Source organism: Pelecanus crispus, chromosome 3 (assembly GCF_030463565.1).
Source record: "Pelecanus crispus isolate bPelCri1 chromosome 3, bPelCri1.pri, whole genome shotgun sequence".
Taxonomy (NCBI): Eukaryota; Metazoa; Chordata; class Aves; order Pelecaniformes; family Pelecanidae; genus Pelecanus; species Pelecanus crispus.
This window is the reverse complement of record NC_134645.1, coordinates 16,785,334-16,800,031: the sequence shown is the minus strand read 5'-3', so window position 1 is coordinate 16,800,031 and position 14,698 is coordinate 16,785,334. Positions and strand designations below refer to the sequence as shown.

General features: G+C 39.1%; 1 protein-coding gene across 1 annotated transcript in view; it reads right to left on the bottom strand.

Annotated features, from left to right (window-relative positions):
• Positions 1-13,081, bottom strand: part of FAM120B (family with sequence similarity 120 member B) — a 55,692-nt gene extending 42,611 nt beyond the window's left edge. The window contains exons 1-3 of the mRNA XM_075707955.1: positions 11,834-13,081; positions 8,383-8,563; positions 1,310-1,405 (exon numbers count right to left, since the gene is read on the bottom strand). Of these exons, the coding sequence (XP_075564070.1) occupies positions 1,310-1,405; positions 8,383-8,563; positions 11,834-12,853 (1,297 nt within the window). The 5' untranslated portion in view covers positions 12,854-13,081. The remainder of the gene's footprint in view (positions 1-1,309; positions 1,406-8,382; positions 8,564-11,833) is intronic.
• Between the last annotated feature and the right edge of the window lie 1,617 nt (positions 13,082-14,698).

Below are 14,698 nucleotides of genomic sequence, written 5' to 3'. Positions count from 1 at the left end.
TTGCCTATGTAACTCATTTCTTTCCAAACAGTTCCTTTCAAAAGGATTTTGAAAAGGCTGGTATCTAAAGAGCAACTGTTTTTCCTTCACCCTTGAATGTGAAGACTCTCATTAAATATATGAGTTTCAAATATGAAGATAAACATACAATTTTAGGATACCTTAAAGAAAATTTACTATAACCCTAGCAAATTAGAAATAAGTAGGTTCTAAAGCAATCCCTAACAAAAAAAAAAAACAACAAAAACAACCCACAATCAAATGACAAAGTGCATGCATTTCAACAACTTCTGAATCTGGATTTAGACTAGATCAGAACAAGGACTGCTACAGAAAGCTCTGGGTACTGAGGGAAGAATTGCTGGTAATTACTCTCAAAGATCTGAGTAGATAATAATTTTTCTTAACAAGATATCAATGGTATTGTATATCATATCAATGGAACTAATTCATTCCATATGAAAGACTAAAAAAACTCTGATCCACATGATAGGAGATGACCAGACAGAGAGAGCAAGCTGTGACAGTAGAGGGGTTATGACTACAACAGCATGGACAAATGAACAATTAGAACAATTTTCCCTCTGAAATAACAAAATTGGTACAGTACTGTTTACTTCCTATCCTAAACTTGCATTGTGTGATACAATTTAGTGATAAAGAGATGAGTGACATATGCAGTGCCCAATGTTTTCACTGTTATATATGATACTTCCTCGTAAATGTAACACATTCCTCGTAACACTAATTTCACTAAGAGTGTTCACAAATGGGTCCTTTACCAAAGGAAAGAAGATAAGAACACACAAAACACTTGAAGCTTCAAGACAGTAGAAATAGCTTCACAGAAACAGATAGCCTAATTATTTTTTTATTGAAAGCTGGATTCTCTTTTTGGGTTGTCACAGGTGATGTAAAAATGGCCCTTTTTTATATTCTCTGCCAGACTCATTAACACATTCTCTCAAACAGCTTAATAGAAGAATTTTAATATGGCCCTACACACCACTTATCCTGGCCTCAGAGCAGTATTTAGAACCTCTAAAAAATTGTTTGCATTTTAGAACTGACATTTGAATTAGCACTGGATTTAACAAGACATAGTAATAACATGTAGCTCAAAGCTGAGTCATATAATAACTATATAGGGTAATTAAAAGCAATTACAGGCATGCAGCATTTCTACTTCAGCTCCTTGTTCTCCACAGTCATTTTGGATTCCATATCAAACATGTGATAATGGATTGTTTAACCTGATTTTAGTGATGTCATTATTTCAGTTCAGATTTAAACACATTTTTTATTCTACCTGGAATAGAAGGTTGTACAGGTTGTACCAGCTCTGGCTGCTGGAGAGGATTTCCAAAATAGACAAACCACTCTTTTACCAAAGGATAGGATCCACCTAAAAAAAGACAGAATTGGATCAGTAAGTCAAATGCAAGTATTGACACTAGTGTAAAAGTTGGAAGCAGTGGTGATTAGGATTCTGAAGTAACAGAAGGCACTTCATAATGACTTGTTTGCTCAGCTTCTTTAAAAACAAATGAAGAAAAATTAGTTTTAGTATCTTTATGACAAATCATCAGAACAAATGAAGAGAGTTTGAATTACGTACTATAAACATGAGTTTGGAGTTGGGAACTGCAACCAAAAATGTAAGTAAAAGAGTCTGTGGAAAGCATTCTACAGCAACTTTCAGCCAATTTTAGGCCTTCCCATTCCAAGGCAGTTCAGGAAGCTGTGGAGGCACCTGGCATAGCTTAGGGACCTATATGAGGTACCTCAGTCTCTCAGGGCTGTCACACTGCCACATATGCAGGCCGTCCTTAATATGATTCTCCTCCCAACTTGCCCTGACATTTCCTGTGTCAGGGTTTGAGACAAAATCTTTATAAGGAGAGCTTGATGGCTATTTGAAAGCTGACAGCAATGGAATCATCCCACCGTCAGATGCAGAGCTTTTACAGCCCATTGTTACAGACCTTTTCTCTAGTATAAAGGGATTGTTTATGCATAATAGCTCACATGGCTTCCTACCCCCTAAACCCAACTCTGCCCCACCCCCCAGTAGAGGAGGGTGCCTCTTAAATTAAAAATTTCACTACTTGAGTTGTGCATCTAACTACTTGATGCTTAAAAAAAAAAAAAAAACACAAACCAAACCAAATGAAAATACCCTCAGAAAGAACTCAAGCATTTAAGAATTTCTGAAATGCAGCCTGATTTCCAATAGTCAGCTCATAATGATCCAATGCAAGTCTTCATAAAAAAAACTAGAATCGTTATCATTGTTATAAATGGTGCTTCCGCATTCTGTCCAGATTTGCTTATGGTAACCATGTCATAGTGCCCTAAATTTCCACTCTCTGTATTGTGATAAACAGTATGAAGTAAACAGATTTAGCTAGTCCTGGGCACTTGGAATAGCATTTTCAAATTTTTTCCAGACAAATCTCAAAGCTTTTTTTTTTCCTTCCCTTGTCCCTTTCTAGATTCACATAATTGCATCTCTAATGCCTTTCAGCTCTCACCCAGTGCTGAAGTCACGGATGTTAAAAACTCTTGCCTTTTATCATCAATTTCAACCACCCTGCACTTTACTGCACAAGTACTTCTGATGCCACATTATGAACCCTAATCAAAAACTTCACCTAGCTTAAAACAAACCAAACAAATCTCTCCAACACTCTCCTTCCCTTCCCTCTACCACCCAAAAAGTTTGGTCACATTAATTTCCTAATCTTGTTTATAGCTCAATGCTGTAACTGACTGTTGGCATGAATGAACGAGTAGTGTGCTGTGGTGCAAGGGCAGAAATTCCTCAGATGGGGTTCTAGCATCAGGGATAAGAGAGGGGGAAAAGAACACGACAAAATTGTTTTTACAGCCCTGATGCTTCTTCCTTCCTTACTCATGGACCTACAGTACAATCTCCCAATAAAGGTGAGGGACTGAAGAACCAACAGCTGGACTATAAGGGACAGCATTACACCTGGCTTGCCATGCTTCACTGTTCAAAAACTGATGACATTAAGAATAAAAAGAAAAATGCTTACACTGGGGGGGGGGCAGGGGAGGGGAGGACCCTTAAACTGCACATTCCAGCAGCTGAATAGTCTCACATGTTGATTATAAATCACTGCCTATGATAATGCTATTTCATGAACAAAACCCTCCAATTCAACAGCCCAAAGTCACTTCCAGAAACATGCTGATGTTTTAGCATTCTTTTTTATTATGTAAATTACTCTGCTTTATTTAATCTATTCAGCTCGCTCAGCTCATCCAGAGGGTTGTGGTGAATGGCTTGATGTCCACATGGAGACCGGTAACAAGTGGGGTCCCTCAGGGGTCCATACTGGGACCGGTGCTGTTTAACATCTTCATCAATGACATAGACAGTGGGATCGAGTGCACCCTCAGCAAGTTTGCAGACGACACCAAGCTGGGTGGTGCAGTTGACATGTCAGAAGGACGAGATGTCATCCAAGGGGACCTGGACAAGCTGGAGAGGTGGGCCTGTGTGAACCTCATGAGGTTCAACAAGGCCAAGTGCAAGGTCCTGCACCTGGGACAGGACAACCCCCAATATCAATACAGGCTGGGGGATGAAGGGATTGAGAGCAGCCCTGCGGAGAAGGACTTGGGGGTACCAGGGGATGAAAAGCTGGACATGAGCCGGCAATGTGCGCTTGCAGCCCAGAAATCCAACCGAATCCTGGGCTGCATCAAAAGAAGCGTGGCCTGCAGGTTGAGGGAGGTGATTCTGCCTCTCTACTCTGCTCTGGTGAGACCTCACCTGGAACACTGCACCCAGCTCTGGGGCCCTCAGCACAAGAAGGACATGGACCTGCTGGAGCGGGTCCAGAGGAGGGCCACCAAAATGATCCCAGGGCTGGAGCACCTCTCCTATGAGGCCAGCCTGAGGGAGTTGGGGTTGTTCAGCCTGGAGAAGAGAAGGCTGCGAGGAGACCTTATTTGCAGCCTTTCAGTACTTAGAGAGGGTCTATAGGAAGGATGGGGGCAATCGTTTTAGCAAGGCCTGTTGTGACAGGACAAGGAATAATGGATTTAAACTAAAGAATAGATTTAGGCTAGACATAAGGAAGAAATTTTTTACAATGAGGGTGGTCAAGCACTGGAACAGGTTGCCCAGAGAGGTGGTAGAGGCCCCGTCCCTGGAAACATTCAAGGTCAGGTTGGATGGGGCTGTGAGCAACCTGATCCAGTTAAAGCTGTCCCTGCTCATGGCAGGGGGGTTGGGCTAGATGACCTCTAAAGGTCCCTTCCAACCCAAAGCATTCTATATTTCTATGATTCTATTAGGGCACCAACTGAAAGAAAGGCAGGGAAGTCAAGCTACCTGTTGTATCCGAATGCACTGGATGGCAAATCAATACACAAGTAGCTATGGAAAAGCTAGAGCTGAATAAAAAGGTAGATGGGATCTGGGGAGAGCAGGAGGCAATATACTTGAGAACACCATATATTGCAGGAGGGAGTTGTCAAGGACACAGGGAGAAGTTACAAGAATGCTAGGAAGGAGTAAAAAACTTTGCTGAGGGGAACCTGGCAGGGAGAGTCACTCTTTATGAGTTCCACAACTCACAGAACAACTTATGAAAATGTCTCTTGATTCCAAATGCCAGTGAAATACTATTTTTACATCACCCATTGAGCTCAAGCACAGAAAAAGAGAAGTCAATAGGAAACCTCTAATTTTGTTCTTTTAATGTATGTGAATGTTGGTACAGGACGTAGCACCATATCAGCTGAATGCTTTTCACTATTATAGCCCATTAGTAACAAAAGTATATTACTGTTCACATAAGTAGCCAAATAAATATAGCTGAAAGCAAGGTCCTGCAAACTGACAGCACATTAACATACCAAGAACAAAATGGAGACATGATTACTAAATGCCAACCCTCCCTGCATGGAAATATCTCTGGAAAAAAGCAGTAATTTTCCAAACTTTTTTCCCCACAATGAACATGCAGAATATCACCAGTGAAATTCAAAAACCAGCAGTTCCTTTGTTTAAATAGGTTCTGAATGACCTGTGGAAGCACTGCTTAGGCAGCCTAAGGAAAATTTCAACTATGTGCAAAACACCAAAACATGAGACAGTTGAAAATGGAAATTGTTATGCGTGCTCCTCTACACCTGTGGCAATGCCAGCCCTCCTGAGTGCTCATTGGGGATAACTGGCAAAAATTGTGCTAATGGACTGTTTTTTACAGTGTCAAAGCAAGGGTCAGTCTGGCCTGCTAATGTTAGAACTGGGAGTGATGCCAGGACTTCCAGGAGCTGGCCACAGGCTTAGGCTACATTACATAACCTCCTAATTGGCAAGTCATGCAGATGCAGGTATTTCCATCGACCGCGCTAGTGCCAAAATCTGCCGGCTTTGTTCAGAATTCTTCGCACATAAAAGAAAGAGTTTGGCTGGCCTATCAAGGTGCATTATTTACTTTTTCCAATAGTATTGTTTTTCTAGGAAAGATGCTAAAAGTTGACAATTTATATATCATTCTATGCAATATTCCACTTAACGACCAGAAACAGCTTGATTAATTATAAAGATACCTTTAAAATACACAGGCAACAAATGCCATGCTATCAGGATTACCATCAAGCCCCTATTTATTTTGGTAGGGTCAAAAGTAAGGCTGTGATTCTAGTGACATTTCTGTGAGTACAGGTATGCACATGCTTACCGTATACCAAACTATGCCAAAGGCATAGCTACATGAGCAATTCTTTCAGCAGCACTGCTAACTTTTTCAGGCAACCACCGATTTGCTCATTCCCACTCCCTGCCATTCCCTCGGGCTATTTCACCACAGCTGTTTGTGGCTACACAAAGAGTCAGATGGGGAAACAGAACCAGGTTAGTTACCTGACTGCAAGAAAGGGAGGGAAAAGAGAGAGGGGCTATTTTCAGTTTCTCAAACTACGCCACCACGCAGCTGCACAAACAGCTGCACCAGCACAACTGAAAGGTTGCACTGGGACTGAAATGAGTGGCTGTGCAATAGAATTACTTAAACTAGCACTGACAACAAAAGAAACGCTTATCACACTATGGCTTCAGGCAAAGTGGCATGGCCTAGGTAGGTCATTTCAAAGGATATGACAACATCCAGCTCCTATGGATTCTTGGGTCTCTTAGGCACCCTTGGAAACCTCAGCCTGGACATTCAAAATTGACAGTTTCTTGTTTCAGGGTAGAGGAAACAGTTTACATTATTTTTAACCTGTTCTTACTAAAACTGTAACCACTGCTTTTACTAAACTTTGACTGCTTTGCTACCCCTATTTAACAGTAAAGCAGATTTGCAAGCTGCAAAGAGGTCACTTTCCAACATAGGAATCTTGTAATTGAGGGATCTTAAGGAATAAAAAAGAGGATCACTAATACACACATCTCCACTGCAAACTGGAACACTGTGTAGAGTTAGCCAAGTTAGCTTCAAATGAGCTACATCAGCAACTGTATCACAATGGCAGCAGACTGCACATGGACTAATTTAATTGGTTGACTCCTTCCAACAAGCTCCTTCTTAATGCTAATCTGAAGTAATTTTAAATTATACTACAACCTACACACAGTGTAGGTTACTTCTTGCCATCCTACCCCTCATCAAATTACAAAAAACAGTCAAAACGGTTAACCTCATCTGAGGGAAACTGGCAAAGGATTCTACTTACCTTGTAAAGAATAAAACTTCCTTGTAGGTCTAGCAGCAAATTCACAGAAAAAAAAATGCTGATATTTACTTATGAATTCCCATACAAACTCTGATTAATGATCTACACTCTTGACTTAGAAGCAACTATACACCGGAATAAAAAAACAACCCATAAACTGCTAGGAAGTGACATGGTTAAAGCAGTTAGAGGTAGATATGTCCACTAAAAATGCAGATTTAATAGGGGTGCCGATGAAGACACACTCTACCTACTTTTCTGGAAGGGTTAAGGATTGAGGGTGCGCTATGATTTACTTTAAAAAATTATCTCTGGAATTTGAAGTATGAACTGAGGACAAATGATACATGTTATCTGTGGTTTTACTCTAAATACACTTTCTTAAAAGACAACCTCTTTCACATTCGAATTTAATTTTCCATAAGATTCTAAATTAATGTTTCTGTATTTCAACTCTAATCTTCATCTGAGTACTACAAACACTGTAACACAAACGCAAATCTACCTACTACCCTGCCATCTTGCAGCAACAATTGTTAATTAGAAGTTTTGGTCTGGGTGTTTCTGAAAACATGAGTGAATATCCTACTGCTTAGAGGAATAAACCAAACTCAACCAAGTTATAATTGTCTACAAAATTTAGAGGCAGAAAGCTGAAAAATGAAAAGTGACAGATGTGCATGATTACTGCTGAGACTTTTGTTACTCTTTCCAAATGACTATGTAAACTCTGATTCAGTTTTTCCTTTTTTTTTTTTCTATTATGGCACAACTTCAACCTCTAGCTGCTGAAGGAAGTTAGGTACTTAATTACCTTTCTGTGCCTTTCTAAGCACATAGTTTGAATATTAGATTTGATGGCAGTGCACTTTCATCGATAAAATGTAAAGTGATTACAAAGGAGAAATCAACATATTAAAAAGAATAAAAGTTCAGTATATTTTTAATTTTCAACTCACTGCCTAAAAGACACTGTAAAGATAACATTTAAATAATGGAAGTCTTAAGAACATAAAATTTGTCCAAGGATGTGAATAAAGAATTCTCTCTCTTAGAGCAGAAGAATGGAAGCACAGATACCTGCTACAGAATCCATTTGTACCACTGGATAAAGAAATCATATTTTCTTGCCCTTTGATGAAAGAAGTAATAATTATTGGCATAACTACTTGCATTTGTATTACTACAATAACTACATTTGACTATCCACTGTTCTTAAAATTGCAGTCTTAAAATCAACAGAAGGTAAAACTGTAACAGTGTATTACTGTTTCGCAGAAGTGTATTACAACTCCCTAATTCGTCAGGAGCTACATTTATCAAAGCAACATAAGGTTTCATATCCTCTCAAACTTTCAAAATCTTCTAAATGTCATTCCTTTGCTCAATCTTTTGATCATTAACAACTTTCACAACTTCCCATTTAACAAGGACAATTCTCAATTTTTTAAAAATCTCTTTAAAAGCACTGAAATTGAACAGCATGTAGAAAAACTGCAATTTCATTGTCACATTTTCTCGATTCCTTAAGAAGTACACTTCAGCTGCCCACAGTTTTTATCCTAAATGCCATGCTGATGTAGCTGCTGCAACAATGAATTCAAGATTTCATATTTCAAAATTTAAAGTATACTTGAATAATGGTGTAAGTAGTTTAATCCTTACCTTTTCCAGATTCCAACAAGACAGAATAAATATGCTGACGAGCAGGACGGTAAATAAGTGCCTGTCCAGGAATCTCTGTATCACATTCATCTTCCAAAGAGTTGCTGCACTCAATCTCTCCCTTACTCAGGATATTGAAGATTGCGTAATTTTCAGATTGGATATGCTGTTCTTTAGCTAACTGTTTGTTCAAAGAAGGAAGAAGGCATTATCTCCAAAATTAAGAAGGATCAAAAAGTAACAAATGTATTCACTGTTCGAGGAAACGGTAGTTTCTTTATCAGTGGAAATGGAGGGAATAGCCAGGGAGGGAACAAGTGCTTTTTCAAATAACACCAGTTTAGTATATTTTCAGACATCTATCTTTTTGTGGACAGGAACCCCCAGGAAACCCATCACTGCCTTTCTTAGCCCCTCCTTGAATTCTGCAAATGTGGGGATCTTAATGACAGTTTTTTAGAGAGTAATTACTCCTAAAATTAATTCTGAATTCAGGCATAGAAAAATGAGCAGCCCTCCTTTAGTCACCTGAAAACATATCTTCCCTCTATAAATAGTGAGTGAAGGCATGACAAAACCCAAACTTTTAATTTTAGTGCAAGATGAACTGCATAAGACAGCTCCATTTCTTTCCTGAGCTGATTTTGCGTAGTTTACATTGTGGTGAAATTACAGTACTTAACTTCACCACGCTTCTACTTTGCAATAGCTCTTCCCCAAGAAAAGAAATACCATCTACTCTAGTGAGGAAAACCAGGTCTGTAGGCTGTTGCTGAAAAGCAGAATCATAGCATCACCCAGGCTGCATATTAACCACGCACTGGATGCAAATACATCTGGCTACAGCAGCTGGCTACAAGCAGCCTCAGTACCAACATGGACCACTGGTCCTGAACAGCTTAGATGCAGAAGCAGCAAAGCTGCTCTCAGGCAGTGCAGAACTTCAACCAGTACCACTTGCAACCTGGACTGGCCAAGTGCAGAGCCAGACATTCTACTTCACAACCTCAGACCAAAACTATGGGGGTGTTCAAACAGCTGAGTAGAGCCAGTTACTTCCATGGGGTACCGCTAATAAATTCTCCTGGACCCATGCTGTATGGTGACCAGGCACTGAAGTTTCTCTGCTCCGTGTTCCCTGCATGTGTCACGCTATCTGCATTATTTGGGTTGAGCCATCCACGCAGTTATCTCAGCCTCTTTCACTGGGAATTACCAGACCGCTGGCCAGAGCCAAACTCACTGTTTCTGCAGAATTCCAGTATCTGCAAACCTGGGAACTCAGCAGGTCAAAGCTGCAATCAATCACTGGGTCATTACTGATCAAAACTAATTCTACTGAAATATACTTTCAGAAGAAATTCTCATACGAACATACAATCAATGATAGGCGTCTCTATACAATGCCAATCAACAGAGCACTCTCTCATAGCAATAAATTAATGGTTGCCCTGGAAGAAACACTTCAGTATCCCTAATATAGGTAAACAATGTAAACCCCCTAATCTACTTTTGTATAACAAAAACAGTTAAGTATTTCTAAGCATTGCTTGAATGAAGCATTGAACTATTTAATACAAACCGCTGTCACAGATATAATTTGAAAATACTAATTTCTTGCAATTTGCCAATAATCTACACAACCTTATGTACTGAAAAAAAAATACAAGCTCATTTCAAAAGTATTGCTGTATTCAATGCTGTATCTTGAAAAATATTTGTGATTTACACCTACAGTCAGCTAGAAAGTTATGCTCTTCTTTTCCGAGAGAAGCAGCAATGAGGCTATGTCCTCAAGGTTGGAACTGAGCTGTGTATGTCATTTACATGCAGCTCATTATGTGCAAGGTAAGCAGAACTACATATGGGTTTCAAAATATGAAGCAAAGCACACACATTACATATACAAATATTTAAACACCTGTAACAAAAACAAAAGACAAGTTAACGTGTCTACAACTTTGACTGTAATTTCCTTGGCCCAGGGACTGGCTTAACATAGGATTTATGCAGCAACAGTGAGGCATTCTTCAATGGAGTTTCTAAACATTATTATTTTATTACAGCAGTAGCTCAGCATGATGCTAGAGAACTGCAACCCTTCAAATCTAGGATCTAGCCAAGAAATAATGACCACTTGTCATAAAGACCGCATGGTACATTCTCTTAAGGAGCAAGGATATTACCATTATTATCCTGGCCATAATCCAACCTAGATAATTACATTATGGCTAATTTTTCTTTGCACTTCAAGAATAAACAATATTTTTCAACACTTTGTTAGGATGTAGGGTTTTTTTTTTTTGAAATAGTGTCTTCTATTTAACTACTACAGTCAAAAGTGACACATATCTATGTGTGGCTAATTAAAAAACACAATTATATCTGCAGTTTAGCTGAAATGAGCACTGCATAGGTTACAATGTAGTTTTAAAATGGTTTAGAGTCTTTTTAGAAAAGGAAAATGTAAATTATAGGATTACTTTAGAGTAATATGAGGAAACAGAAAAACCGTTTTAAAGAAAATGCTCAAGATAAATAAGAGACAGAGAAAAAAAAGACCTTCTATTTGAAGTCTATAGGTACGTAAGAAAATAGGGAGTAACAGATGGCTAATATACGGTCTAAAATACACTACTTCGTATAGGTTTTTTTAATTAAATCTCAATACGTTATCTTAATAGCCATGAATTCACAGAATTGTACTCTAGACTTACTACCATTGCATAAACTCTGATGCAAGGTAGCTCAGTTTTGTATTAGCCAGGTAGGCTACCCTAGCTAATATATCCAGTCTCTCAGAGTGACCCAATCTGACTGTACTGTTTCTCACCCCAACACCAGCGCTTCTCTGCCCATGTGGGAAGCCATAAGTGAAACTTGCTAGTGCAGCCCTGCCCTTTAAGGATTAACAAGCCACTTGAAGTGCTTTTGGTTCCTTCAGGGATAACGAATCTGAAGGATAATTAACCAAAAATAATGAAATACAGATTGACAGGAAGCTTCCTCATCTCCTCCACAAGAGCAATTTCAGCTTCTGCCTTCTTAGCACAGCTCCCTTTGATACCTCGACTGTATGTGCCAGGCACGGCCAAGCAGACCACTGACCAGCTGTAGCTGACCTGTGGGTTCTCAAAGCAAAAAGCAACTCGTTACATCCTGCAATACATGGGAAGTACCTCTCTACACACAGCTATAGGCCTATAGAGGAGCTGCTCCCCATTATTTGACCTGCCTGATGCTTCAAGAAGAGTGGAACCACTTTTAATTGAATGAGCTGCATCCGTCCTCATGGTGATGCATATAATAGTCCTAAGCATGGCTGTACTTAAGAGAGACAAAAGATTTTGCTCAAGCAAATTTAGATCAATAGGTTCGGTGTACTCATTACCAACTTCCACTAAGCAGTCATAGCAATAAAGTGACTATCAAGCTTTAAAAAACAAGGTACCTGAAAGATTTCCTTATCTTGGCACATGGCTGTTTGTTGTTGAAGGGAGAACATTTGGCAATTTGTTACGTTGGGAGGAATCCATGGAGACTGCTGCCCGGGCAAAAGATAGGACTCCACTCCTCTGTAAAGTAATGTCTTGTCTGATCCCAAAGGTAGCATCTGTTCCAAGTGTTTCAGGCTGCTGTATGAGCATGGAACTTTTGAGATGTAATTTGCTACAGCTAGAATTATGTTTGTTCTTCTGTTGCAGCTGTTATTCTTGTGAGGACTGGTGGCTAAACATTTACGCCAAAAGCCTTCCAACAAGCTTTCTGGAACAGCATAATTGCCAAGCAAGCAAGCAAAGAGAGGGAGGTGTGTCAAACTAAGACCCAACGCACGGCAAAGATCTTCTCGAGAGTACATAACAGTGACCAGTCTGTCCAAACGGAGCTTCTCAATGGAAAAGTAGGGGCATGTATTATAGATGAGGTAGTCACTATCTTGCCCGAGAATTCCTATGCAGTTACATTGCAAACCATAAGCAGCCACCTCAAAGTCTGCCTCTTGCAATGTGCATACTGTTTTTTGACCAAGCGACTTCAGGGCAAAACGTGTAAAAGCAGGCAAAGCCGATGGAACAATGAACATTCCTCTCCCTGGTTGCTTCCTGTGAGTCTTGATAAACTGAAATATTATGGCTATTTCCTTGTTATTCTGCAACCTCCGTTTGATCCACTCTTTTCTCTTTTTCTCTTCTACCACTCCATCAAAGTAAAACATCAACTCGATACCAGCTGCTGTAAAAGCTTTAATAAAATCCTCTAAAACAGCAAGGTACTCCCGCCACTGGCCACCGCACACCCAGGATTCTGGTGTGTACCAGTATTTAACACAACTCATGGCATCTACTACAATAACAGGCGGGAAATCAGGATGATCGATGCGATGTTTTTCTGCCATTTCTCTCAGGTCTACCATTCTGCACACATCAGGGAAAACTCTTTCCACTAATCCCTGCAAACCTTTAATGCCCATGGCTGATCTCTGAAACTCACAGCAGTCTGAAAGAAGGAAAATAAAAACAACATTCTAAAATGCAATAGTGAGAAACGTAATGAAATTCTACAATGAAAAAAAAAGCAGCTTGGAAACTGAACTGTCATTTTTCTGCTTTTGCTGATAGCGCTTTGTGTTGTCCTGGCCTTCAAACAGTTTGAAAATGTTTTCTTCCCATCAACACACTGGACATAAGTGCCCATTCACTTTGCCTTCCACTTCTGCTTTTTATATCAGTGACAACTGTAAATATCAAAAGGTTTTCATAAATATGACTTTAAACATTTCAGATTAATACCATAAAATATAGAAAAGTACATATTGCTAGAAAAGCAAGTATAGATGTAATTAAGAACTTTATAACATCTTAGCTGACAGTGTACAACACAGGAGTTAACGGCTTGATTTTCACACTAAAAGTGTACGAATGCCTCTAATTGAAGTCAGCAGAAAAAATACTGAATAACTTTGGAAATCAGTCTTGTATCTTGATTGTGCAAATGGCTCAGTTACCATCTGAGTTTACAGACAGCAGTCCGTTGATATGGCACCAGTTGCAATACCTCTACTTCTGCAATGGTTTTGGTAGTATCAGTTCTGCTTTGAATCAGAAATTCAATCCATTTTACAACCCTGTCATTTGAAGACATAATTTTCAAGACCTGTTTAAAGAATTAGAGGTTTACCTATATTTTGTGAATCTACAAATGTATCATTAATAGTGAAGTATGTTAAATATTAAATGGGATTTCTGACATGCACAGCAATTTTGAACCATTCTAGTTTAAAAGACACACATGCAAACATTAGCTAGACATTAAATAAAAATGGAATAAGCCTATTTTCAGTTTAGGAAATTGACCAAAAGATTGAAGAACAGAGTCTCTGAATTCTGTGGCAGAATTTAATAGCATGCCAAATGAACCAATTTACACGTTCCGTAAGAGAGCAAGTTGTGGGATAAAATTAAAACTGTTGATGACCTCCATTTTTGTTTCTAGAAATCTTAATGCAAAAAAGTCTGGCACAGCCTCTAGGATAGATGTGCTCTTTCCTCTACTGCAGCATCAATTTGCTCTACCACAGCACCATTTTATTTTAAAGGACCTTCCAATGAAAAATGGAGGTAACAAGCTCCATCAAGCTTTGTTTTCTTCTTTATTCTCAGAAAATCTGTTCTGTTTTTATTTTGATTTTACTCAAAAGTCAAATCCTTTTTCAGTTAAACAGTGAAGAAATTCACTATGTTTTAATTAAACAGGTACAATTTTTCCTGCTTTTCATACTGCTGATTTCTGACATTTCAATCACAGACTGTCTCAGGAGTGTTACATTACAATATACATGCTTATGGTACACAAAAAGAAAAAAAGGAAGTTGAATTCACAGAAGTATGTGAATTGACAGCTTTTAAAGGTATATCTGAGTCCTCAGAGATTAAATATCTAATACCCTCCAGATACAGTTTTTGAATACCATCCTCTTTAATCACAGAATCACGGAATGGTTTGGGTTGGAAGGGACCTTTAAAGGTCATCTAGCCCAACACCCCTGCCATGAGCAGGAACATCTTCAACTAGATCAAGTTGCTCAGAGCCCCATCCAGCCTGACCTTGAATGTTTCCAGGGATGGGGCATCTACCACTGCTCTGGGCAACCTGTTCTAGTGTTTCACCACCCTTATTGTAAAAAATTTCTTCCTTATACAATGCAGTATGAAATACATACAAAATAAAGCTAAGAGCATACAGTAGACCTCATTGTTACAAAATCAGAAATAAATGTCTATGAATCTGCTTCATTGCTGCACACGTATACAAGGTA